General features: G+C 45.0%; 2 protein-coding genes and 1 pseudogene across 2 annotated transcripts; 2 read left to right on the forward strand and 1 right to left on the reverse strand.

Moving 5' to 3' along the window:
• The first annotated feature begins 347 nt into the window (after positions 1-347).
• On the forward strand, positions 348-3,389 carry LOC142911190 (uncharacterized; annotated as a pseudogene).
• Positions 3,390-4,720: 1,331 nt separating this feature from the next.
• Positions 4,721-10,962, forward strand: LOC142911132 (uncharacterized). The gene is made up of 3 exons (XM_076060211.1): positions 4,721-4,796; positions 6,617-6,711; positions 8,821-10,962. The coding sequence occupies exon 3, from the start codon at positions 8,831-8,833 to the stop codon at positions 9,806-9,808; it is 978 nt and encodes a 325-aa protein (XP_075916326.1). The 5' UTR covers positions 4,721-4,796; positions 6,617-6,711; positions 8,821-8,830; the 3' UTR covers positions 9,809-10,962.
• Positions 10,963-14,866: 3,904 nt separating this feature from the next.
• On the reverse strand, positions 14,867-21,610 carry LOC142911191 (gap junction gamma-1 protein-like). Its single transcript, XM_076060292.1, has 3 exons — positions 21,283-21,610; positions 19,379-19,843; positions 14,867-15,421 (listed from the first exon to the last, which is right to left on the reverse strand). The coding sequence occupies exons 1-3, from the start codon at positions 21,582-21,584 to the stop codon at positions 15,241-15,243; spliced, it is 948 nt and encodes a 315-aa protein (XP_075916407.1). The 5' UTR covers positions 21,585-21,610; the 3' UTR covers positions 14,867-15,240.
• Positions 21,611-25,759: the final 4,149 nt, after the last annotated feature.

Consider the following 25,759-nt stretch of genomic DNA (forward strand, 5'->3'; position numbering starts at 1 on the left):
TTTGCTACGTCAGCTGAATTTAGCTCTCATAAATATTCCTTTTGTAGCCAGACAGCTGAAATTGTGTACTCAGAGTTTTGGGTGAACATTCATTTTGAAGATACGAGGGCTTCCAGGCATGTTCATGACCATTTGCCCTCTCATTGTGTGCCATAACAGCCCGTGTGATGAATTTGGGACATTTTTCCACTATATCATGAATATGTGAATAAGTATAGACGTGTAAGTGACGTGTTACTGTGTATATATGCTTTCCTCTGTGCATCGATACTGACGTGTAGATAGTGTGGATATTATTTTTTTCTGTCAGCAGCTGACGCTTCCTCTGATGCTTCCTCTGCAGAATTGGTCTCATGGAGCAAATGCACTCAGCGCAGCTCGGTATGACAAGGCTCCAATGCGACCGGTGTGCATACAGCACGGATCGGACTGGAGATTTCACACGGCACGAGAGAACTCACACAGGAGAGAAACCCTTCAAGTGCAGTGTGTGTGACAAGGCGTTTGCACGTTCATCTGCTCTTGTAGAACACCAGAGAACACACACGGGAGAGAAACCCTTCAAGTGCAGTGTGTGTGGGAAGGCGTTTGCACATTCATCTACTCTTGTAATACACCAGAGAACACACACGGGAGATAAACCCTTCAAGTGCAGTGTGTGTGGGAAGGCATTTGCACATTCATCTGCTCTTGTAATACACCAGAGAACACACACGGGAGAGAAACCCTTCAAGTGCAGTGTGTGTGGGAAGGCGTTTGTACAGTCATCTAATCTTGTAGAACACCAGAGAACACACACGGGAGAGAAACCCTTCAAGTGCAGTGTGTGTGGGAAGGTGCTTGCACATTCATCTGCTCTTGTAATACACCAGAGAACACACACGGGAGAGAAACCCTTCAAGTGCAGTGTGTGTGGGAAGGCGTTTGCACAGTCATCTAATCTTGTAGAACACCAGAGAACACACACGGGAGAGAAACCCTTCAAGTGCAGTGTGTGTGGGAAGGCGTTTGCACATTCATCTACTCTTGTAATACACCAGAGAACACACACGGGAGATAAACCCTTCAAGTGCAGTGTGTGTGGGAAGGCGTTTGCACATTCATCTGCTCTTGTAATACACCAGAGAACACACACGGGAGAGAAACCCTTCAAGTGCAGTGTGTGTGGGAATGCGTTTGCACAGTCATCTAATCTTGTAGAACACCAGAGAACACACACGGGAGAGAAACCCTTCAAGTGCAGTGTGTGTGGAAAGGTGTTTGCATATTCATCTACTCTTGTAATACACCAGAGAACACACACGGGAGAGAAACCCTTCAAGTGCAGTGTGTGCGTGAAGGCGTTTGCACGTTCATCTCTTCTTGTAGAACACCAGAGAACACACAGGAGAGAAACCCTTCAAGTGCAGTGTGTGTGGGAAGGCGTTTGCAGATTCATCAAATCTTCAAGTACACCAGAGAACACACACGGGAGAGAAATCCTTCAGGTGCATTCCCTGCGGGATAACGTTTGCACAGCAACCACATCTTCAAGTACACCAGAGAACACAGAAGCATCAGAAGATCCACATGGAGTGGAGTCTGAAATCAGCTTGTGAAAGTCAAAGTGCCGCAATGAGCCCATCCCGCATGAAACACGAACCGGAAGAAAATCCCAGCTTGGACACTTTTAAAGTTATCGAGGTGAAATATGAAGAGGTGATGGTGAAGAGGGAAGAAGTGATGGTGAAGAGGGAAGAAGTGATGGTGAAATGTGAAGATAAAGATTCAACTCCAAAATGGGACCTTCACATTGATGGAGGCAACGTGAAGCAGGAGGAGAATTCTGACTGTGAGGCAGAGCGAGGCAACTCCCAGCAGTTTGTGGAAGTAGAGATGTGGGTGGACTTCCTAGACAATCCAAAGTCAAGTGGAGACCCGGTAGATGTGTAAGCCAGAGACGATGTCGCTACAATAGATGCACCTTTGTCACAGGCCTTTAATGACTAGAATGTGAAGTTGAACACTCATTTCCTAGGTTCAACCTGCAGAGTAAGAGCGGCCAGTCTTTGTGGACCTGTGGGTTGGGTCAATCTCTCACCAGGAGCGAGAGCCAATAAGCTCCCAAGCATTCACGATGTTCTCATGATTATTTCTTTTACGCTTTGCTCGCTTAATCGCCTCGGCAACTCGGAGTTTTGTGTCGTACCTCGTCTGAAATGCTCAAAGAGCATCCCCAAGTAGCAGCTGCCCCTGTGTGGCACAAGGTGGTGGCCCTGCACCGGCCTGCATGTGGACAAGAGCTTGTCAGCAGGGGACGATGATTGATGTGTCATCTCAGTTGTGTAGTTTGTAGGCAATCTTGATTCGAAGCTGTCGTGACTGCAGGAATCCACACTCTTGAGTTCTTTCGGTAAAGTCACCACGTAGTAGAAACATAACAGATCACGGCGTTTAGATCACAACACAAGCAATCGTCATCAGGTGGGACAACCACAGCAAGAGAAACTGCTGAAGTAGTAGGCGCCTACTCCAGCAGTTTCCTCTTATTGCTGCTGTGCTTGTCCCACCTGATGACGATTGCTTGTGTTGCCATCGAAACTCCGTGATCTATTATTTGTAGCGTAATGTTTAGAGTTTGCTACATTTTGACCCAGACGCCAGCATGCAACGGCCTACCCGTTTTGAATGACACAACAATAGTATGTTGTACATACACTGTTAAGCAGACGGTGCGTATTTGTAAAATAACTTCTTGTTAATACGATATAACGTGATGCAGTCAATTTCGCTGCAGTAATTCAATGTTGTTGATATGCCCGTCAATAATTTAGAATTAATACTTGTCTGATTGTGCGCGTACATGTAATATTTTGTCTGAGGGTCACACATTGAATAAGTGATGTTAGGACAAAGTGTGTGTGTGTTTTGGAAGTAACCTGTACAGAGAACTCTTGTGTTTCACGAAGCGTCTGCCTCTGGAGCAACTCATCGTCTTTGAAATAGGGAGCACGCTCGGATCATTAATCAGTTACAAGGCATACCACTTGAAAGTTACACGTATAGGAGGAGGTACATTCTCTACAACACGAATTGTAGTTTTGTCTTACGTGTTGACGTAGATTTTGTCTAACTAGGACTAGAAATGATCCTTGCTGATTCACATCTGGATGTTCGTTACCTATCGGTTGAAGCAAACCCCACTGCTGTTGTTGAGACGCTGTGCACCAATAATGGTCCAACAGATTGACGGCCTTCAGGCCAGGAAAGTCACAACATTTACGGCACACGAAGGACGCATTTACGCAAGTACCCCATGCTCCGTTTTGAAGTTTTAAAATGAAACATCTTTGAATTGTGTTGTGTTTTGAATTAGATGATTTTATTTCTTCATTAAAAGCTTGTATCAATTTACATCTGGAAGACTTCATTGAAAAGGACATTTCGTGTGAATTTTCTCTCGTCATTAAGTAGATGGCCTTGCCGGGGGTTCGGACACAAACAGTGTACACACAGTGTACACACACACAGTGTACACACACAGTGTATACACACATAGCATACACACACAGTGTATACACAGTGTACACACACACACAGTGTACACGCACACTGTACACGCACACAGTGTATACACTGTACACATACACAGGGTATACACTGTACACACCCACAGTGTACACACATACAGTGTATACACAGTGTACACACACAGGGTACACACACAGGGTACACACACAGTGTACACACACAGTGACACACACAGTGACACATAGTGTACACACAGTGTACACACACACAGTGACACAACAACCGCCATTCGCCACTAAGTGGTGGTGACGTCACCACGACGCTTGTGCCAGGCACAGTGACACAGTGTACACACACACAGTGTGTACACACACACAGTGTACACACACAGTGTGTACACACACTGTACACACACAGTGTACACACACAGTGCACACTGTGTACGTGTACACACAGTGTACACACACACAGTGTACACACACACAGTGTACACACACAGTGTACGCACACACAGTGTACACACACAGTTTACATACACACACAGTGTGTACACAATAGTTTCAGTTGATATATATCTGGTATACCCCTGTGAGCCATTCGGCTCTTGAATCAAGTGCAACCACAACAAACAAGAACAAGAAACACATCTTAAAGTTACTACTTTGTGTGACTCTGCAAACAGAAAATCCATGAAAAACAGCAAAATGTTCCTGAAAAAAGCACCGTACACCAACGCTGTGTGCTAAAAATCCCAGTGGGATGCAATGTCCACGTTGTTGTTGCTGAGTTCAAGGGAGGGAGCAATGGAAAATTAATCTAAATCAACTTAAACTCCAATCCCGCTCTGTGACGTCACTACTCAGCATTACCTCATCGGCGTGAAACGCCAGGGGGAGGTGTACCTCGCCAGTGACGTCATGTCACCAAGGTATTCACCCCACCCCGTCTACCGCGCCCTTGAGCGTGACGTCACCTCTGCCTGGGTCAACTTGCGTTATCTGTTCAAGTACAATCCTTATTTGGCCAAAGCTACGCCCGGTGACTGGCGGCTCATTAACATAATGTGTTCGTGTCGACCGTCGCGAGTTTATTGCGACGGGTTCAGCACCCACGCCCCATCCCTCCACGTATGGGCCGGGCTCATTAACATAATTTATTTAAATTAAGACCCGCTCGTTGCGGGAGGGGAGTGTTCTTGTACCACGCAAGTGACGTCATCTCCTGCTGCTGCGTGACGTCACGAGGTAACAGGAATCTGCCGCTCTGCGCGTGAACTGAAATCCGAGGTGAGAAATTCTCATTGCGATTGTCGTTGTGGTGGTGGTTGTGGTGGTTGTTGTTGTTGTTTACCAAGGTAGAGCCTCTCTCTCTCATAGGGATGTCAGTTGAGTAGCAGCGAGCATGGGAATCGATGTCCAGGTTGGAACTTTACAACGCAGGGCCTAGCCACGCGGGGCCTTGCCTCCTGCCCTCGCCTGATCGCGTTTGCTTCAATTATCTCGCTTAGTTGAGCAATCTTTGTAAGAAAGTAATCTACCAGGCTATGCGTTCATTGTGTGTTGACCGACTTTCTGTGTTGGATTGCATTACATTTCCAAATTTTACTCAGTTTATTTGATTAAGTGTGGTTTTGATTTAAAGCTTTCGTGACTGCAGGGATTCATATTCTTGGTTCTTTCGGTAATGTCACCACGTAGAAGGGAAACAATAAAATAAGAAACCACAGCAGGAAACCACAGCAAGAACATTTTCTTGCTATGGTTTTTGCACCTGATGATGATTGCTTGTGTTGTCGAAATGTCGTGAGAATTGTATTGTTTAATATTTTTATTATTTTATTGTTTCCCTTCTACGTGACTTTACCGAAAGAACCAAGAACATAAGTGTGCTTTCTCTCTCTCTCTCTGTGTCCTCGTGTTATTATTCCTGCAGTCACCAAAGTTCCAAATCTCTCATTGACACAAGGCTGTAATTATAATATGTTATAATAATTATATTATATGGGGGGGGGACATATCCCCCCCCAATAATCAAATATGCTCAAAATGTCCACCCAATATATTGCTATAAAAATATTTTTTAAAAGAATAATTGCGATGCTATGTTAATAAAAACAATTTGCTAAACCTTGGCCACAAAATGTGGACTTGTCTTCATATAACAATGCATAGATTTCTGTTTATATGATTGCAGTGTACTTTATGAACCCTAATCTCTGCCATTACATACTATGAAACAAGAAAAGGTAAAAAAGAAAAAACAGAGCAATGTAATACAACATTATACATTATTGTATCAAATAAAAAAATCCATCCCATGTGTTAGTGAAATTTTTCAATATTTTATGAAATGTCAGGAAATTAGTTTTCAAATTTAGATTTTTTTTTCTGCGGGGGACCCCAGACCCCCTGGAAGATTTGGTCCCCCCCAATGTTGACTCCATGGCTACGGCCTTGCATTGACATGCTAATATCTCTACACCCCCTCCCCTCTCTGCCCCCCTCTCTCTCTATTTAAGGCCTCAACACAGAGGCGTTGTTTCTCTGTGCCTATGTGTGTATCTCTCTCTGTGTGTCTCTGTTATCTCTCTCTATGAGTCTCTGTGTCTGTGTTTTGTCTCTCAAATTGAGCAATCTTTGGAAGAATGTTATCAACCAGGTGGGGTGTTGACTGTTATGTTAGCCGACTCTCTGTGTTGTATTGCATTACATTTCTAAGTTTGCTAGGTTTGTTTTCTCTTTCATTTGTACCTGATGATGATTGCTTGTGTTGCAATCGAAACGTCGTATGCTATTTGCACACAGCGTTGGTGTACGGTGCTTTTTGTGGAATATTTTGCTGTTTTTCCCTGGATTTTCTGTTTGCACAGTCACATAGTCACTTCAAGATGTTTTCTTGTTCATGTTTTTTGTTTGTTGCGGTTGCACCCGATTCAAGAGCCGAATGGCTCACAGGGCTATACCAAATAAATGAAACTGAAACTTTTAATTAAATTATTTTTTCTACGTGAATTTACCAAAAGAACCAAAGAGTATCTTGCTTAAGTTTTAATTTCTCTTCACCTGGCTCGCTACTTTGTAACTTTGTTTTTTTTTAATATTCACAGTTTTTTTTATTTTTTTACCGGGCCACGCCCGCGTTGAGCTGCTGTACCGCTCTTGTTTTCAGAAGCAACCTGCCCACAACAACAATAACAACAAGGTGGGGCTTGTCAACAGCGTGGTGGTGTTCACTATAGACGCGTGGCGGTGTTCACTCTAGACACGGGGTGGTATTCACTCTAGACGCTTGGTGGTGTTCACTCTAGACGCATGGCGGTGTTCACTCTAGATGCATGGCGGTGTTCATTCTCTACATGTAGAGGGGAGACCGGGAGATCGGGAAGGAAATCCACACGACCACGGGGAGAAAGAGAGACACGCAGCCTCGGCTGTGTTGATTGATCCTCAATTAACTACTTGGTGGAGTGAGGAAGCATTAATACTGAGCAGGTGAAGGTGGCCAGGCATGGGTCTGGACAAACCACCACCTGTGAATCATACCAGTGTGTGACAGTGGTGGAGGCAGTGGGGGTGGGGTGGCACGTGCCCCCCCAACGATTCGATCGAAATCCCTAATTTTGATAGGATCATTGGGGTTTATTAGTAACGAGCTTTACTACCCAGCTTCGCCCGGGACTTGGATTCTTGTCTTGGATTAACTTCACATTCTCTTCTATTTCACTGAAATAGAAAGAAAAAAGCCGAAACAAATAAATTTACCTAAATCGGATGTTTTCACTCAAGGAAATTCAACCTTACCCGACTTCTACGTTAGGTCGATTTTGGCCACTTGGGAAGGGAATAATGACGTGGCGAGCTGAAAATAGTCACGTTCACTTAGAAATTCCAGACCGTGTTAGCTGTGCAAATTTTCATGACGCCAGAGCTCAGCATTGGAGAGGTTTTTCCTGCTTCACACAAACAAACAGATGGAATGTTCTGCTTCATATTTTAGATAGCAGTTCTACCCGTTCTTCGCACGGAGGATGTGTGTTGAACTCCGAGAAGCCAATGGCTTCATCGGCCAGGAGCGAAGCGCCAACTAAAATCTCCCGGCACGCTGTTAACAGCTCTAAGCATTGCAGAGCGCTTAACTCAGAGGTGTTGCGGGTTGACGCCAGACACTTCATGGTCATTCCCCCCCCAAAATACAAAAGACCATTTTTATATTTTTTTACATTGTGTACGGTATGAAACATACCCACATGCCAAATTTCAAGTGTGTGGCACGTTGGGAAGTATGCTAAACATTTCAAACAGACACACGTATCCACACATTTCCCTTTCATATATATAGATAAATCAGCATTTTGTGACCCCCACTGCCACCGTGTGGCATATTATTACGTGCCAGGGACTCTATGAGAGTACAACAGTCCGAGTCCATAATTGGCAATAAGTAACGGCAAAACAATTGTAAGCGACTCACAGAATTTTGCGCAGTTGAGTATACAGAGTACACGACTTCCCTGAAGGCAAACACCTTCAGCGAGCGCAATGCCGATCACACGCGTCGAATAAAAAGTAAGGGACAAGTCATTACTTACTAACAACTCCTTACTAACAACTCCTTACTTACTAACAATTATCATTTTTCATTGCTGGAGGGGTTGCCCCCCCTACCTGAAAATCCTGGCTCCGCCTCTTGAGTGTGTGACAGTGTCAAGTTTGTGTTTGCAGTAAAGTCTATTAACTCTATTGAGCACGGAGGTTATATCAAAACAGTAGTTTAGTTTTGTTTTCCTCTGCAACTCTTTGTAAGAATGGAGTCAGGAAGTTAACACAGCACACACGTGCAGCTGAAGTCGGATCTGTTCATCCCCAGCATTCAAGGACATCTGTGCATGTCTTCACACCTCTAAGTTGCGATTGAACATTAATTTATGCATTTCTGCATAACACAAATAGTATTATTTTAAACACCCTTTGCTATGTCAGCTGAAGTTAGCTTTCATAAATATTCCTTTTGAAGCCAGACAGCTGAAATTGTGTGCTCGGAGTTTTTGGTTAACATTCATTTTAAAGATACGAGGGCTTCCAGGCATGTTTGTAACCATTTTCCCTCTGTATTGTGTGCCATAACAGCCCGTGTGTTGAATTTGGGACACTTTTCCACTATATCATGACTATATGAATAAGTATAGACGTGTAAGTCACGTTTTACTGTGTATATATGCTTTCCTCTGTGTATCGATACTGACGTGTAGATGGTGTAGATATTATATTTTTATGTCTGCAGCTGACGCTTCCTCTGACGCTTCCTCTGCAGAATTGGTCTGATGGAGCAAAGGCGCTCGGCGCAGCTCGTTACTACAAGGCAACATTGTGACTGGTGTGCATACAGCACGGATCGTACTGGAAATTTGACACGGCACGAGAGAACTCACACAGGAGAGAAACCCTTCAAGTGCAATGTGTGTGGGAAGGCGTTTGCACGTTCATCTACTCTTGTAGAACACCAGAGAACACACACGGGAGAGAAACCCTTCAAGTGCAGTGTGTGTGGGAAGGCGTTTGCACAGTTATCTGTTCTTGTAATACACCAGAGAACACACACGGGAGAGAAACCCTTCAAGTGCAGTGTGTGTGGGAAGGCGTTTGCACGTTCATCTCTTCTTGTAGAACACCAGAGAACACACACGGGAGAGAAACCCTTCAAGTGCAGTGTGTGTGGGAAGGCGTTTGCACAGTTATCTACTCTTGTAGCACACCAGAGAACACACACGGGAGAGAAACCCTTCAAGTGCAGTGTGTGTGGGAAGGCGTTTGCACGTTCATCTCTTCTTGTAGAACACCAGAGAACACACACGGGAGAGAAACCCTTCAAGTGCAGTGTGTGTGGGAAGGCGTTTGCACGTTCATCAAATCTTAAAGTACACCAGAGAACACAAAAGCATCAGAAGATCCACAAGGAGTGGAGTCTGAAATCAGCTTGTGAAAGTCAAAGTGACGCAATGAGCCCATCCCTCATGAAACAACCGGAAGAAAATCCCAGCTTGGACACTTTTAAAGGTATCGAGGTGAAATCTGAAGAGGTCAAGGTGAAATGTGAAGAAGTGAAGAGCGAAGAAGTGAGGGTAAAATGTGAAGATGAAGATTCAGCTCCAAAATGGGACCTTCACATCGATGGAGGCAACGTGAAGCAGGAGGTGAATTCTGACTGTGAGGCAGAGCGAGGCAACTCCCAGCAGTTTGTGGAAGTGGAGGTGTGGGTGGACTTCCTCCGAGACAATACAACTCAAATGGAGACCCGGTAGATGTGTAAGCTTGAAACGATGTCGCTCCAATAGATGCACCTTTATCACAGGCCTTTAATGACAAGAATGAAGTTGAACACTCAATTCCTAGGTTCAACCTGCAGGGTAAGAGCGGCCAGTCTTTGTGGACCTGTGGGTTGGGTAGATCTCTAACCAGGAGCGAGAGTCGAATAAGCTCCCAAGCATTCACTAGGTTCTAATAATTCCATTTATATGGTGCTTGCTTAATCGCCTCGGCAATTCGGAGTTTTGTGTCGTATCTCGTCTCAAACACTCGAAGAGCATCCCCAAGTAGCAGCTGCCCCTGTGTGGCACAAGGTGGTGGCCCTGCTCCGGCCTACATGTGCACAAGAGCCTGTCAGTAGGAGGCGATGGTTGATGTGGCATCTTAGTTGTGGAGTTTGTAGGTAATGTTTAGAATTTGATAAATTTTGACCCAGACGCCAGTATGCAATGGCCTACTCGTTTTGAATGGCGCAATAGTATGTTGTACATACTAAAATAGCTTCTTGTTAATGCGATGTAACCTGATGCAGTATATTTCAGTGTAGTAATTGAATTTTGTTAATATGCCTGTCAATAATACTTGTCTGATTGTGTGCATACATGTACCATTTTGTCTATGAGGGTTAAACATTGAATAAGTGATGTTAGGACAAAGTGTGTGTTTTGGAAGTAACCTGTACAGATAACTCAGGTGAGACTCATTGTTCTTGTCATACAGGTCAAAGGGTATTTTGTGTTTTCAGGAAGCTTCTCCCTCTGGAGCAACTCATTGTCTTTGAAATAGGGAGCACACTCGGATCATTAATCAGTTACATGGCATACCTCTCAAAGGTTACACGTAGAGGAGATTCATTCTCTACAACACAAATTGTAGTTTTGTATTACGTGTTGACGTAGATTTTGTCGAACTAGGACTAGAAATGCTCCTTGCTGATTAACGTCTGGATGTTCACAACCAAGGGTTGAAGCAAGGCTGACCGCCTGCGGCGCCCCTCACAACCATTTGCGGCCTTGGGCCAGGAAAATCACGAAATAAATTGCACAAGAACGACGCATCCACGCAAGCTCTCAATGCTCCGTTTTGAAGTTTGAAAATGAAACAACTTTGAATTGTATTATGTTTTGAATTAAATAATTGTATTTCTTCATTAACAGCTTATTCATTGAAAACGATATTTCGTGTGAATTTTCTCTCGTCGTTAAGTAGATGGCTTTGCCAGGGGTTCGGTTCGATGCGGACTTTCACCTGGTTGGGATCGCGGGATCGAGATGAGGCGACACAAAGCTTGCGAGAAGACCGTCGTCTGCAGATCGATTTCAACACGATTGAACGTCTGTTCCTGCGCCTCCGTCGTTCATGCAGGGGGCGCGTAGGTTTGCAGCACCCCATGCATGAAAATGACGGAACGTGCAGTGTTCGTCACGAAGTTGTGCGTAAGCGCCATAACAAGGCACTGTAAGCTGACCTGCCACCACGTTCACGGGTCAACGGGGCAGCCGAGAGAGAGCGCGGTGCGTAGGGGTCGACCAAAGGTTAACCCCCCCCCCCCCTGTGAACGGAGACTGACACCCCTGACCCCCCACCCGTCCCTAAGGCCCCTTAAGACCTTTCAGAAGGTTCTGGGAGGGGGGGGGGGGTCAGGAGGGGAGGGGTGACCCCGACCTGGGGATAAAAGGCCGGCCCTCTGGACGGGCCGAGGCAGTGTTCGCTAACTCAAGCCTGAAGACATCCGAAGACCTGAAGACTGGACCGGCACCCGGGGACCCTCAACCGAGGCTCTTGTTAGAGTCGGGTTGTAGCGGACCTAGGTGGCTCGGACACCCTGGGACCCTCCCCAGGCTCTAGCCAGAGCCGGGTTGTAGCAGACCAGAGGTGAGCTCCCATACCCTGGCTATGACGGTTCATCCAGTCTTCCCTTAACGCCGGGCTAAGGGACCTGTGGGTAGCAGAGCCCGGAGTGTGCAGGCTGCGATAGAAGGTAGGCTGTCACTCCCGTATGCGATCGGGAGGAAGGGGACGTACCCCTTCGTGTTTCAGTAATGTGTAGAGCCGAGTTCGAAAGAGTTATAATAAATGCGTTGCCTCAACCAGATGTCTCCGTGTGGTTAGTTAAGGACACAACACTTATATACAGTGAGGGAAAAAAGTATTTGATCCCCTGCTGATTTTGTACGTTTGCCCACTGACAAAGAAATGATCAGTCTATAATTTTAATGGTAGGTTTATTTGAACAGTGAGAGACAGAATAACAACAGGTGTCTTTTATACAGGTAACGAGCTGAGATTAGGAGCACACTCTTAAAGGGGGTGCTCCTAATCTCAGCTTGTTACCTGTATACATAAAAAAACATCTGTCCACAGAAGTAATCAATCAATCAGATTCCAAACTCTCCACCATAGCCAAGACCAAAGAGCTCTCCAAGGATGTCAGGGACAAGATTGTAGACCTACACAAGGCTGTAATGGGCTACAAGACCATTGCCAAGCAGCTTGGTGAGAAGGTGACAACAGTTGGTGCGATTATTCGCAAATGGAAGAAACACAAAAGAACTGTCAATCTCCCTCGGCCTGGGGCTCCATGCAAGATCTCACCTCGTGGAGTTGCAATGATCATTAGAACGCTGAGGAATCAGCCCAGAACTACACGGAAGGATCTTGTCAATGATCTCAAAGCAGCTGGGACCATAGTCACCAAGGAAACAATTGGTAACACACTATGCCGTGAAGGACTGAAATCCTGCAGCGCCCGCAAGGTCCCCCTGCTCAAGAAAGCACATATACATGCCCGTCTGAAGTTTGGCAATGAACATCTGAATGATTCAGAGGACAACTGGGTGAAAGTGTTGTGGTCAGATGAGACCAAAATGGAGCTCTTTGGCATCAACTCAACTCGCCGTGTTTGGAGGAGGAATGCTGCCTATGACCCCAAGAACACCATCCCCACCGTCAAACATGGAGGTGGAAACATTATTCTTTGGGGGTGTTTTTCTGATAAGGGGACCGGACAACTTCACCGCATCAAAAGGACGATGGACGGGACCATGTACCGTCAAATCTTGGGTGAGAGCCTCCTTCCCTCAGCCAGGGCATTGAAAATGGGTCGTGGATGGGTATTCCAGCATGACAATGACCCAAAAAACACGGCCAAGGCAACAAAGGAGTGGCTCAAGAAGAAGCACATTAAGGTTCTGGAGTGGCCTAGCCAGTCTCCAGACCTTCATCCCATAGAAAATCTGTGGAGGGAGCTGAAGATTGAGTTGCCAAACGTCAGCCTTGAAACCTTAAGGACTTGGAGATCTGCAAAGAGGAGTGGGACAAAATCCCTCCTGAGATGTGTGCAAACCTGGTGGCCAACTACAATAAACGTCTGACCTCTGTAATTGCCAACAACGGTTTTGCCACCAAGTACTAAGTCATGTTTTGCAGAGGGGTCAAATACTTATTTCCCTCATTAAAATGCAAATCAAATTATAACATTTTTGACATGCCTTTTTCCGGATTTTGTTGTTGTTATTCTGTCTCTCACTGTTCAAATAAACCTACCATTAAAATTATATACTGATAATTTCTTTGTCAGTGGGCAAACGTACAAAATGAGCAGGGGATCAAATACTTTTTTCCCTCACTGTAAAAGAGTAAAGCCAGTGGGTTTTCAAAGTACCTTCCTTTTACAGAATACATTTCACGTGAGCCCACCGCATTAAAACAATGCTCAGCTGAGCGGGGCGAGCCACGGGGGGGGGGGGGGGGGGGGAGCACCTTTGTCACATTCTGTAACTCACGTGACTTTTGCCGCGACAATGTCGGGATGTTTCGCCTGAGGATGACTGCTCGTGTTGTGATCGAAACATCGTGATTTCTTTTTTTATTATTATTATTATTTTTTCTTCTACCTACGTGACTTTACTGAAAGAACCAAAGAGTATGAAAGACGTCTTGTCTGCTGATCTTGTTCATATCCGTGTACATCGATATCCCACATTGCTTACATGTACACACCACACACAATGAAATAAATAGAAACTAGAAGACTTTCGGGGATGGGCAAAGATCGAGGAATCTCTTTCAATGGAGCGAGTTAAGTGTGTTCGATTCAACATCTCTCTGTACGTCTGTATCTCTGTTTGCCTCTGTGTCTCTCTCTGCCTGTGTCTCTCTGTCTTTCTTTCTCTGTCTCTGTGTTCCTCTTGTCTGTGTCTGTCTGCCTGTCCTGTCTGTCTGTGTGTCTGTCTAAAGCACAGCAAGTTGGCACAGTAGGGGGCACAGGTGGTGCATCAGCCAGTCATCTCAGTCATCTCAGTCAGTCGACCAGTGGCACCTGGGTCTGCCCCGTGACATGCCAGCGGGCGTTCGACACTTCACTTGGCCTCAAGGTGCACATAGCCTGGCACAAGCGTCGTGGTGACGTCACCACCACTTAGTGACCAATGGCGGTTGTTGTCTATCATAAAATAAAATAATAAACCACTAATGTAGACTGTAGCCTGGTATCAAAGCAATATTGCTGACGGTTTCCATCTGAAAACGGAAGCTTGTGTTGCCTCCAAAACGTCGTGATTTAATTTAGTTTTCATTTATTTTATTTTACCTACGTGTCTGTGTTTAGTGGGGGTGTGCGTGTGTTTAGTGGGTGTGTGCGATTGATCACATTAAACTTACTCAATTAGCATCAATTAACATGAAATACACAATAATAATTTACATTTCCCAAATTATTGAATATTTTTCAGAAAAACAATACATACAACACTGTGTCACCTGCCGTTCAGATTTGGCCACAGCTGTTCACAAACCGCATAGCCAGCATCTTAAACGCCTTTTGGTTTGACAAAATATAAATCGGAGCAGGCTGTTACGGTATAATAACGACGTGCCCGCTAAACTCAGGCCCTCTTATCCACCGATGAACGAGGAAGTTTAATAAAACAACGAAAACAGAAACTCACGCAAATTAAGAAGTAAGCTAAAGTAACAAAAATATTTGGGTTGCTTTAATCAAAACACACCTCCATATTGATTAAAAACTCACGCAAACATTCCCCCCCCCCCCCCCCCGACTCGTGCATTTATACGTTGGCCGAATGCGAAAGCCACAATGCCACACAAAACGCGTTCTAAGGAGATTTGAACTCTCAACGCTCTGGGTTACAAACCCAGCGCCGAATCCCCCGAGCCACGAGGCTGGGTGCCGGCGTGCCCCCCGTGCCGTCGCGAGCGGGTTAGCGGGGTGCCCGCGCTCTGCCGCTTGAATCGTAAAAGCGCAGACGGTCGCCTCCGATTGAATCTCGACGGAAGAATGTCAAGAAGACCTTCAAAGTCGAGACGATCCAAATGGCGGCGGCGCATTGGGGGGGCCGAGTAAATGGAACGTGGGATGGCAAAAAGCGATTGAGCGATAACGACGCCCGAGAGTAATACTAGCACGCTAAACCCAAGACTTGCGGGAGGCGTCGCCAGCGTCTTGCTCGGGGGGCTCCTGGTGGGGCCTCGACGTCACTCCCAGCTCCGTCTGAAGTTGCTGCACCTCGTCAAGGAGCTGCCACAATTCTGACGGTGACATCGCTCTGGGACCCGTCGTCGATTCCGGCTCGACGGCATCTGCGACCCTAGAAACGAGTCGAATTTCAAGAAGAGTATTTTCATTAACAAAAAAATATATATACACTCTCCATGATAGAGGTTTTTTTGGTTATATCGCATGTATAGTGCAGTGTATAGTGTAGTATAAAGTGCAGTGTATAGTGTAATGTATAGTAGTATAAAGTGCAGTGTATAGTGTAGTGTATAGTAGTGTATAGTGTAGTGTATAGTGTAGTGTATAGCGTAGTGTATAGTAGTGTATAGTGCAGTGTATAGTGTAGTGTATAGTGCAGTGTATAGTATAGTGTAGTGTATAGTGCAGTGCATAGTGTAGTGTATAGTGCAGTGGATAGTAGTGTATAGTGTAGTGTATAGTGTACTGTAGTGTGTAGTGTAGTGTACAGTGTAGTGTATAGTGTAGTGTATAGTGCAGTGCATAGTGTAGTGTATAGTGCAGTGGATAGTAGTGTATAGTGTAGTGTATAGTGTACTGTAGTGTGTAGTGTAGTGTACAGTGTAGTGTATAGTGTAGTGTATAGTGTAGTGTATAGTGCAGTGCATAGTGTAGTGTATAGTGCAGTGGATAGTAGTGTATAGTGTAGTTTATAGTGTACTGTAGTGTATAGTGTAGTGTATAGTGTAGTGTATAGTGTAGTGTATAGCGCAGTGTATAGTGCAGTGTATAGTGTATAGTGTAGTGAATAGTGCAGTGTATAGTGTAGTGTATAGTGCAGTGTATAGTGTAGTGTATAGTGCAGTGGATAGTGCAGTGGATAGTGCAGTGTATAGTGCAGTGTATAGTGCAGTGTATTGTAATGTAGTGTATAGTGCAGTGTATAGTGCAGTGTATAGTGTAGTGTATAGTACAGTGTATAGTGCACACAACATCTACATACATATTCTTAGCTCTTTCGGTAAAGTCACGTTGAAGGGAAACAATAAAATAATAAAAAATATATAAAACAATAAAACCGGATTCCCACCACCATCCATCACAGAAGAATTCTCTCATCAAGACTCTGCACCATAGAGCCCAATGCATATCCGACCAGGAACACATAGGCAGTGAACTCAAGCACGTACACCAAGCTCTTAAGGCTAATGGTTACTCCGACTATACAATCCGCAAAGCTATCACTCAAACCATGAAGGACCCTCTTGAGGAGCCTTTCAAAACCATCACTTTACCCTACATTGCGGAGATCACAAAAAAGATCTCTAAAATCTTGAATAAACACAAGATCCAGGTCCGTTTCAACACATTACATAAAATCCCTGATCTGGTTCCGTCTGTAAAAGATGTGATTCCGGACATACAGTACCCTGGTGTCTACAAACTAAGTTGCCTCTGTGGTAGTAGTTACATTGGAGAAACCAAACGCCATGGTTCGGACCGCATCCGTGAACACAAAGCAGACCTTAAACATGGTAGGACTAACACCTCGGCCGTGGCAGATCATTGTTATAATTCAGTAGGCTCACATGACATTGACTTTTCCAAGACAGAGGTTCTTTGTAAGCCATCTGGCTACCATGAGAGATTCGTTCATGAGGCTATCCACATATACAAGCACAGAGACAATTCCAACCGAGAAGATGGATTCTGGCTTAGCAATCATTGGAAAGATTTGATTAACCATTTCAGGTCTTAATTGATTGTTCACGCTTACAGTGGCTTTCAGACAGCATACATTAATTTTTCGTCTCCCCCCTCCTCTTTTCAGAACATAGATGGACTCGTCCTTCTAAATAAACTGCCAAATCGCTGCGCGTGGCGCTAACGTTTTTTTTAAATAAATAAAAACACTACAAAAAAATAAATTAATTAATGCGAACCGACACACCTGATGATGACCGTTTGTGTTATGGTCGAAACGTCATGAGAATTTTTATTGTTTTATATATATATTGTATTATTTTATTGTTTCCCTTCAACGTGACTTTACCGAAAGAGCTAAGAATATGAATTACTGCAGTCACGAAAGCTTTAAATCAAAATCTATATACATAGCTATCAACACATACACTACACTATACACTACAAACACAACATCTATATACATAGCTATCAACACATACACTACATTGTACACTACACTATAAACTACACACAACATCTATATACATAGCTATCAACACATACACTACACTATACAGTATACACTACACACACAACAGCTATATACATAGCTATCAACACATACACTACACTACACACACATCTATATACATAGCTATCAACACGTACACTACACTATACACTACACACAACATCTATATATATAGCTATCAACACATACACTACATTATACACTACACTATAAACTATACACAACATCTATATACATAGCTATCAACACATACACTACACTATACACTACACACATCTATATACATAGCTATCAACACATACACTACACTATAGACTACACACAACATCTATACATAGTTATCAACACATACACTACACTATACACTATAAACTACAAACATCTATATACATAGCTATCAACACATACACTACACTATAAACTACACACATCTATATACATCGCTATCAACACATACACTACACTATACATTACAAACACAACATCTATATACATAGCTATCAACACATACACTACACTATACACTACAAACACAACATCTATATACATAGCTATAAACACATACACTACATTGTACACTACACTATAAACTACCCACAACAGCTATATACATAGCTATCAACACATACACTACACTATACAGTATACACTACACACACAACATCTATATACATAGCTATCAACACATACACTATACACTACACACAACATATATAGCTATCAACACATACACTACATTATACACTACACTATAAACTATACACAACATCTATATACATAGCTATCAACACATACACTACATTATACACTACACTATAAACTATACACAACATCTATATGCATAGCTATAAACACATACACTACATTATACACTACACTATACAATACACACAACATATATATACATAGCTATCAACACATACACTACATTATACACTACACTATACACTACACACAACATCTATATACATAGCTATCAACACATACACTACATACTACACTATAAACTACACACATCTATATACATAGCTATCAACACATACACTACATTATACACTACACTATAAACTATACACAACATCTATATATATAGCTATCAACACATACACTACATTATACACTACACTATAAACTATACACAACATCTATATGTAGCGGTTGGGAAGCTGACGGAACCGTTATTATTTCCCTTCCACGTGACTTTACCGAAAGAACCAAGAATAAGAGACAGCTTTGTTTAGAGCCTAGTCTCAAACAGTGTTAGATGAGAGGACAATGCCACTACGAAGACATTGACAGCTCGGGGTGAGACACACGAGGCTCTAAAGAAAGCTGTCTCTGGTGTGGAACAATCAGTTTCAAAGACAATGCATCATCATCTCGTAGACTACCAGAGCATGTTTTTTTCTGTTTGCATGTTCATTACAAGTACCGTGTGCGTGGCCAATGCAGTGAGATGATTCCTTGCAAGAGGTTTACGTTTGGTGTTATCACGTTCACACAGCTGTTTTATTACTAGAAAGGGTAAAACCAATTCTTATATTTTGTTACTGGCAAGGGAGGTCCCATGATGTTTTTTGCTGTTGTCATCATCGGCGAAACGTCACGGAAACTCGAATCGTCGGCGTAGTTGGGGGTCACTCTCTGACACGCAGCCGGCGAGTGTCGAGCCGGTAGCGACCCGGCACGTTTCGTTTACGTGACGCAACGCCGCTACTACAAGTTGACGGCTTTGACGAGACGACGCTTTAGTTTCTCGCGATCCAACACCGAAGCCGACAACCTCCGACACAGTCGGTCGCACGCGTGCCGAACTTCTTCCGCACCCCCCCCCCCCCGACCGTGGCCAACCGCGCCAGCGAGGCCCCCCACCTGCTCCGTAGCCGGTGCCTCCCGCTCAGCGAGTCGTGGATGGTGCCCAGCCCCAGGTAGGCAATCTCGGACAGTTCGAGCAGGAGGCTGAGACTGGCGACTGCGTACATGACCAAAAGGAAGACGGTCTTCTCTGTGGGGCGCGACACAAAGCAGTCGACGCTATTCGGGCAGGGGTCACGGACGCACTTGAAGCGCGGGGCCACCTCCAAGCCATACATCAGGTACTGCCCCACCAGGAAGCCAACCTCGGCCAGCGTGCGGGCCAGCAGCTGGAGGGTGTAGGCCACCATCAGGCCGTCCGTCTTGATCCACCACCGCTCGTTGTGCTGCTTCCCCTTGCCATCTTCTTCACCCTCCACCTCCTCCACCTTCTCCTCCTCTTTCTCCGTGCATTCAACCACGCGGTCGGGGCCGCCGGCTCGCTTGGCTCGCTTGGTTTGTTCGTCTCGCTTGTACTCGATCCTACCACGACAGAGAGCGGCGGCGTTTAAGTTTCACCCCTCAGTGTGAAACGTCGCGAGCAAATGGAAATATGCACTCGCTATGAAACGCGACATTACGACGAACAGCGACAGCTACGAGGCTGTCCGGGATTCCACTTTCACTTCTGATCGTCGCCTCTGAGAGACCACTTAAAGTGTCCGTGCCGGTGGCAATGATCTGAATCGGTCCTGGGCCTACCCTAGGTCGACTCAGCCTCGAATGAGTAGCTGATGCGATTTGTAAAAACTTTGCCAACTGGGGAGAAAAATGCAGCCCGGCGTGGCTTTGGCCATAGACCCCCCTCGTGTGCTTTGAGGCGCCGCTCACGAGCAGCGCTTATCCCGACAGCCTGTGAAGGCTACATGGGGGATTTTTGTCTTTGTGCGCGTGTGGCCCCGTGTGCGTTCGCGTGTGTCTGTGTGTGCGTGGCCTTACCGTGCACGTAGCCTGGCACAAGCACCGTGGTGACGTCACCACCGCTTAGTGGCAAACGGCGGTTGTTGGTGTAGATGTCTGTGCGCTACAAGCAAGCCAGCATCGGGACTCGAGGTAAGTGAAAATATTTACCTTCCTTTATTTTACGCTTTATTTACTACTAGCGGGAAGCACCCGGCGTTGCCCGGGGGAAAATATATTGAAAAACTTCTCAAAACTTAAAAACATAACATATACAAATGAAAAAAAAACGATGATCATTACCTCATTCATAAAAATTAGCGCAGCGGAAAAAAAACGTACGCTCGTGCGCCAAGATTCGATTCTTTAGATCGCGCAAAGGAATTGAAGTTTGTAGATTTCTTTAGAATCGGCCTATTCCCGTTTAATTGATACCACAAAAGCTCACCAGATATCGATTCTCGCCACACTTCATCATCATTCCCCCCCCACCCCCCCCAAAAAAAAACAAGTCTATTTTTATAATGTTTGCATGGTGCACAGTATGGAAAGTACCCACATGGCAAATCTCAAGTTTGTTAAATGTCAGGAAGTACGCTAAACATTTTGAACACATTCACAAATTTCCCTTTTATACATATAGATACACTATGCAATTATAATATCGCATGCAAATGTATTATATTTCTTATTGTTGAAGAGTTTAACAATGCTTCCCTTTTTGCTGTTGAACCGCAGAATATATTTTACGACGCTGACCATATGCGTGTTTAAACACAGCGCACATTCGCCCTCCTGAACTGAACTAGCCGTTCGGACATACTGACAGGGGGCTCGGGAACGGAACTCCGTTCCTAAGTCAAGGGGAAACCTTGCCGGCCCTTTCACCGTTCAAACTCGTGACCAAATCGACGGCGCAGCCTAATTAAAAAACAAATTAAAACATTTCCAACTGCGGGCAGCCATTCAAATTTCCACCGTAGCTCCCCCGCTGTGAAAACTCCCTCCGGGTACCTCCGCACCTGGTGATGAGATGCACGGCGAAGCCGAGGTACATGATGGTGGGCGTGGCGACCGCGATGATCTGGAACACCCAGAAGCGGACTTGGGAGAGTGGGGCGAAGCTGTCGTAGCAGACGTTCTCGCAGCCGGGCTGCTCCGTGTTGCACGAGAAGCTGCCCTGCTCGTCGTAGTAGATGGACTCGCCGGCGACCGTCGTGAGAATGATGCGAAAGATGAGGAAGGTGGTGATCCACAGCTTGCTCAGGAAGGTGGAGTGCCGATGAACCTCCTCCAGCAGCTGCGTGAGGTAGCCCCAGCTCATCGTGGCCGCCAGTCAGATGCAGCGATGCCGCTGCGGGGAAACGTTCACCCGAGTTTGTACAGGCACTACTCTACTTACAAACCTTCAACTTAAAGACTTTTAGAGATAATAAAAAAAACCTATCCCGTTTGCCCATCAGATTTACCATGGAGGTCGAAAAAGATGGCAAACTACCCTTTCTGGATGTCTTAATTAAAAGGAGACATGATGGTTCAATGAGCCACTCTGTCTACAGGAAAGCTACCCATACAGATGCTTACTTGAAACCGGATTCCCACCACCATCCATCCCAGAAGAACTGCCTCATCAAGACTCTATACCATAGAGCCCAATGCATTTCCGACCAGGAACACATTACCAGTGAACTCAAACACGTACACCAGGCTCTCAGGGCTAATGGCTACTCCGACTACACAATCCGCAAAGCCATCACTCCAGTCATGAAGAAGGATCCTCTTGTGGAGCCACTCAAAACCATCACCTTACCCTACATTGCAGGGGTCACTAAAAAGATCTCCAAAATCCTGAATAAACACAAGATCCAGGTCCGATTCAACACAGTACACAAAATCCGTGATTTACTTCCATCTGTAAAAGATGCTCTTCCAGACATACAGTACCCGGGCGTTTACAAACTAAAGTGCCTCTGTGGTAGTAGCTACATTGGAGAAACCAAAAGACATATCTCGGATCGCATCCGCGAACATAAAGCAGACTTGAAACACGGTAAGACGAACTCCTCTGCCGTGGCAGATCACTGTTACAATTCAGTGGGCTCACATGACATTGACTTCTCCAAGACGGAGGTTCTTTGCAAACCAACTGGCTACCATGAGAGATTCGTTCATGAGGCCATTCACATATACAAGCACAGAGACAATTTCAACCGAGAAGATGGATTCAGGCTCAGTAACCACTGGAAAGATGTGTTAAATCATTTCTGTTCTTAATTAATTGTAATTTTACGATGACCTTCAGACCGCAGCTCTTTCGCCAGCATTGCCTCTTAATACCTCTCACACCACGGTTAATGGTATGGTTTACAACATGGAGTATACTAGGGCTTCGCAGCTGTCTCTCTCCCCCTCCTCTGTTCCGACCATGGACGAACTCGTCCGTCTGAACGGGGCCCGTAGCTATCCGTGGTACGGAAATTTGAGGGTAAGAATCCACCCATTTATTCGCCATATAGCATTGTGATATATAACGACTTATGGTTGGTAGCTTAGCTGATTGGAGAATATAGAGTTTATTGATAACATGAAGGTAATTTATATTTTAGTTTTTATTGGTTCACTATATAGTACTGTGAATAGCTCAGATTTGTAGTCATTTCTGTGACCAGTCACTAGCAAATCACCCAGTTATTTCAATGCTAAATTCGCCTAGTTATTTCAATGCTAAATTCTCCTGTTTTGATTTGTACTAAGTGCCTCGGTGAATGTGTATGCTCTGACTTCAACGTAACTATTTCTGTAGCAGTTACAAGCGAATGCCTTAATTTAGCTATTTCAATGCTAAATTCTATGCTAATTCCTTTTAACAATGGGTGCCTCTGCGGATGTGTATGCTTTGACTTTTAACATAGCTATTTCTGTGACCAGTCACAAGCTAATCATTCAGCCTTTTCAATGCTAAATTTTATGCTAATTCCTTCGTCAAGGCTCTTTGTTCCTCTCACACAGCTTAAAAGCCGTGATCTGAACGTGGCTCTCTCACTCCAGCGCTGTCCTACCAGACAGTCTCGCTCCCTTCACCTGATGAAGGCCGCTTGTGTTGTGGCCGAAACGTCGTGAGAATATTATTGTGTTATTTTATTTTATCAATTTATTATTTTATTCTCATTCTACGTGACTTTACCGAAAGAACCAAAGAAGATAATTCACTCCTATTGTGCTGTATTGTCTCTATTAATAATAATTTGCTAGCTTTGTGTAGTATTTGGTTAGCTTTAGAAGACTTTATGTGATGTGTTATTTTAACTGCGTTTGGTATTACCTTTGAATCTCTGCACCTTTTGAGGAACGCCAGTGAAGATATCAATTTCATCCGCTTAATGCGAAGCTTCTCCAATTTTCTGGTTTTAAGAAAAGTATCCTCCCCATAGAGGTTAGTCAGTTTAACAGTATCATCAATGAGACAGTATCATCAATGACTGTACAATTTCACTTTGATAACACATGGTCCCCGCATGAAGCGATGGTTATTAGTGAAAGAGAGAGTTATTAGAACATGGAAATGCTATACTAAACAAAAAACGTAACTTATAATGAATGATTATACTTGAATTATTCCCGCAGTATCGCAATCGTTATTGATCATAGATCATATGCAACCCTTATCACGTTGTTAGCACACTGGGTCACAGAACAGGTGATTATTCTGTAGAGTACGTGAGAACGTGCGGCGATTACGAACGAAAGGTACTTTAAAGATTATACGATGATAAGAAAAACAATTAAAACAGTTATTATTCTCAAAGGCACAAATCTCAACAGATACATCGGCAGATTATCTGACTACATAATGGCTTGGAGTAAGGGCATGCGATGGGGTGCTCCTTTCTCCTGAAGACCTCCCCTGATACCAAGTTTTAATTAATTGTGGACCAGATCGCCTGATGAGGATCTGGTGGGACACACCCTTCCCCACAAGAGCGTGGCTCTACGGGAGAAGGTGTCAAAAGTAAATTCGTATTGATGGATCTGTTGAATATTTATGCGATTAAGAGTACAGCCCACTAAATAGTAAAGAGGACAACTATGGATATGCTTATAACGACACATGTATGAACACTCGGTCTCGTCGTGACGCCTTCACAGCCACTGATGCCCGATAGACTTGAGTGTTGGCTTCTGGTTTAAGGACCCGTGTATGTTTGAGTGACATGAATTGTTTTGAATAGTCAGTGTTCGGAGTCGAACTTCGTGTCAAACAGACGCCTGCTTGTCGTGTGGTGAGGGGGCGGTGCGCGTCATACGTATCAGTCGATTCGGCGGTCACCGTGTTGAACGGATTCGGATGTCGTCGATACGCTGCTGCAGGTCAGGATACGGTCGGTAGATGGCGCCACAGCTCGCTCGCAGCGTGCACGGTGGTTGAGTGTTGACCCGGGTGCGCACTCGGCTGGCGATGCATGGTGTGCACGCAGCCTTGTCGCCAAACAGCGACCCTCACCACCCCGGCGGCAGCAGAGACCTCCGTGTCGGCAGAGGCTGACCCACGCAGGGGCGAGTTGAGCTGTCAAGCGGGTCTTGCCCGCCTGCAGATGAGATGGGGAGCTGCTCCAATGAGTCGAGCCCCCGATGGCCGGCTCCGGTGAGCCGATCGAACTCAGCTGAGTTTCCGATGAACTGCGGACGAGTCGAGCCGACCCGTTGGCCGCAGCTCGCTCCTGAGTCGACCCCCCCGGTCGAACTGAGGTTTCAATGTTCAGGATCCTCTTTTTATGCCCAAAAATCCCTTCACTCGGACCCTGCCCACAAGGCGGGGTTTCTTCCGATTTTTGCTGTGTCAGGGTTTGTCCGTATGTATCTGCGTCCGTGTGTGTGTCAGTGTGTGTCAGTGTGTGTTCTTGTGTGCATATTCCGTTGTCACCCTCCTTCCATAAAACCCACAAGTAAAACAATCAAATGTTATAAATTGTCTCGAAGGCGCCTCTCTGTCTGGGTACACAACCTGGAGGGAGGGGCGATATTCCCTCCGACTTTCACCGACGCACCAAGAAACGGTTAAGGTTTTTAAAGTTAACATTTATCCCTCACAGTTTCACAGTTATGCTCTGTATGTAACCCAAGGTCTGGGTTAGCTTCCGTTGTGGTATTGTACTTAATGTCAAGGGAAGGTTTTCCCCCCGAGCGTATACACACTCCTACCCCGCGCTGCGGGGATACAAAGACGGCCGGAATCTCCCTTTCTTTCCAACCTTGGGTTTAACACCGCCCAAGTCATTATGCAGTTTATGTTTTGTGTAAGCCTCGGTGAATGGTGCCAACACGAATGTTAAGTAGGAAATAATGCACTGTGATTTTTATTAGCCTGGTATTTTCGCTGAAATGCGTTGACACTCTAAGGTCCCGCCCTTATTCTCTTTTCAGTCTCTCTACACTCTTTGGCCCTCACTCTCTCTAGCGCGTGGTGACCGCTGTTTTCGCTGACGCCGCCAATTCAAGGCC

Source organism: Petromyzon marinus, unplaced genomic scaffold, assembly GCF_048934315.1.
Source record: "Petromyzon marinus isolate PM22_M1 ecotype Great Lakes invasive population unplaced genomic scaffold, UKy_Petmar_22M1.pri1.0 PM_G_Scaffold_17, whole genome shotgun sequence".
Taxonomy (NCBI): Eukaryota; Metazoa; Chordata; class Hyperoartia; order Petromyzontiformes; family Petromyzontidae; genus Petromyzon; species Petromyzon marinus.

What these genes read in the sequence shown, in the direction of transcription:
- LOC142911132 (XM_076060211.1), top strand. Translation starts at nt 8,831, where the DNA reads ATGGAGCAAAGGCGCTCGGCGCAGCTCGTTACTACAAGGCAACATTGT.
- LOC142911191 (XM_076060292.1), bottom strand. Translation starts at nt 21,584, where the DNA reads ATGAGCTGGGGCTACCTCACGCAGCTGCTGGAGGAGGTTCATCGGCAC. An exon ending in GCCGTGCATCTCATCACCAG is followed by an intron (nt 19,844 to 21,282) that starts GTGCGGAGGTAC and finishes CTGTCGTGGTAG; the next exon opens with GATCGAGTACAAGCGAGACG. An exon ending in AGGCACCGGCTACGGAGCAG is followed by an intron (nt 15,422 to 19,378) that starts GTGGGGGGCCTC and finishes ACTCGTTTCTAG; the next exon opens with GGTCGCAGATGCCGTCGAGC.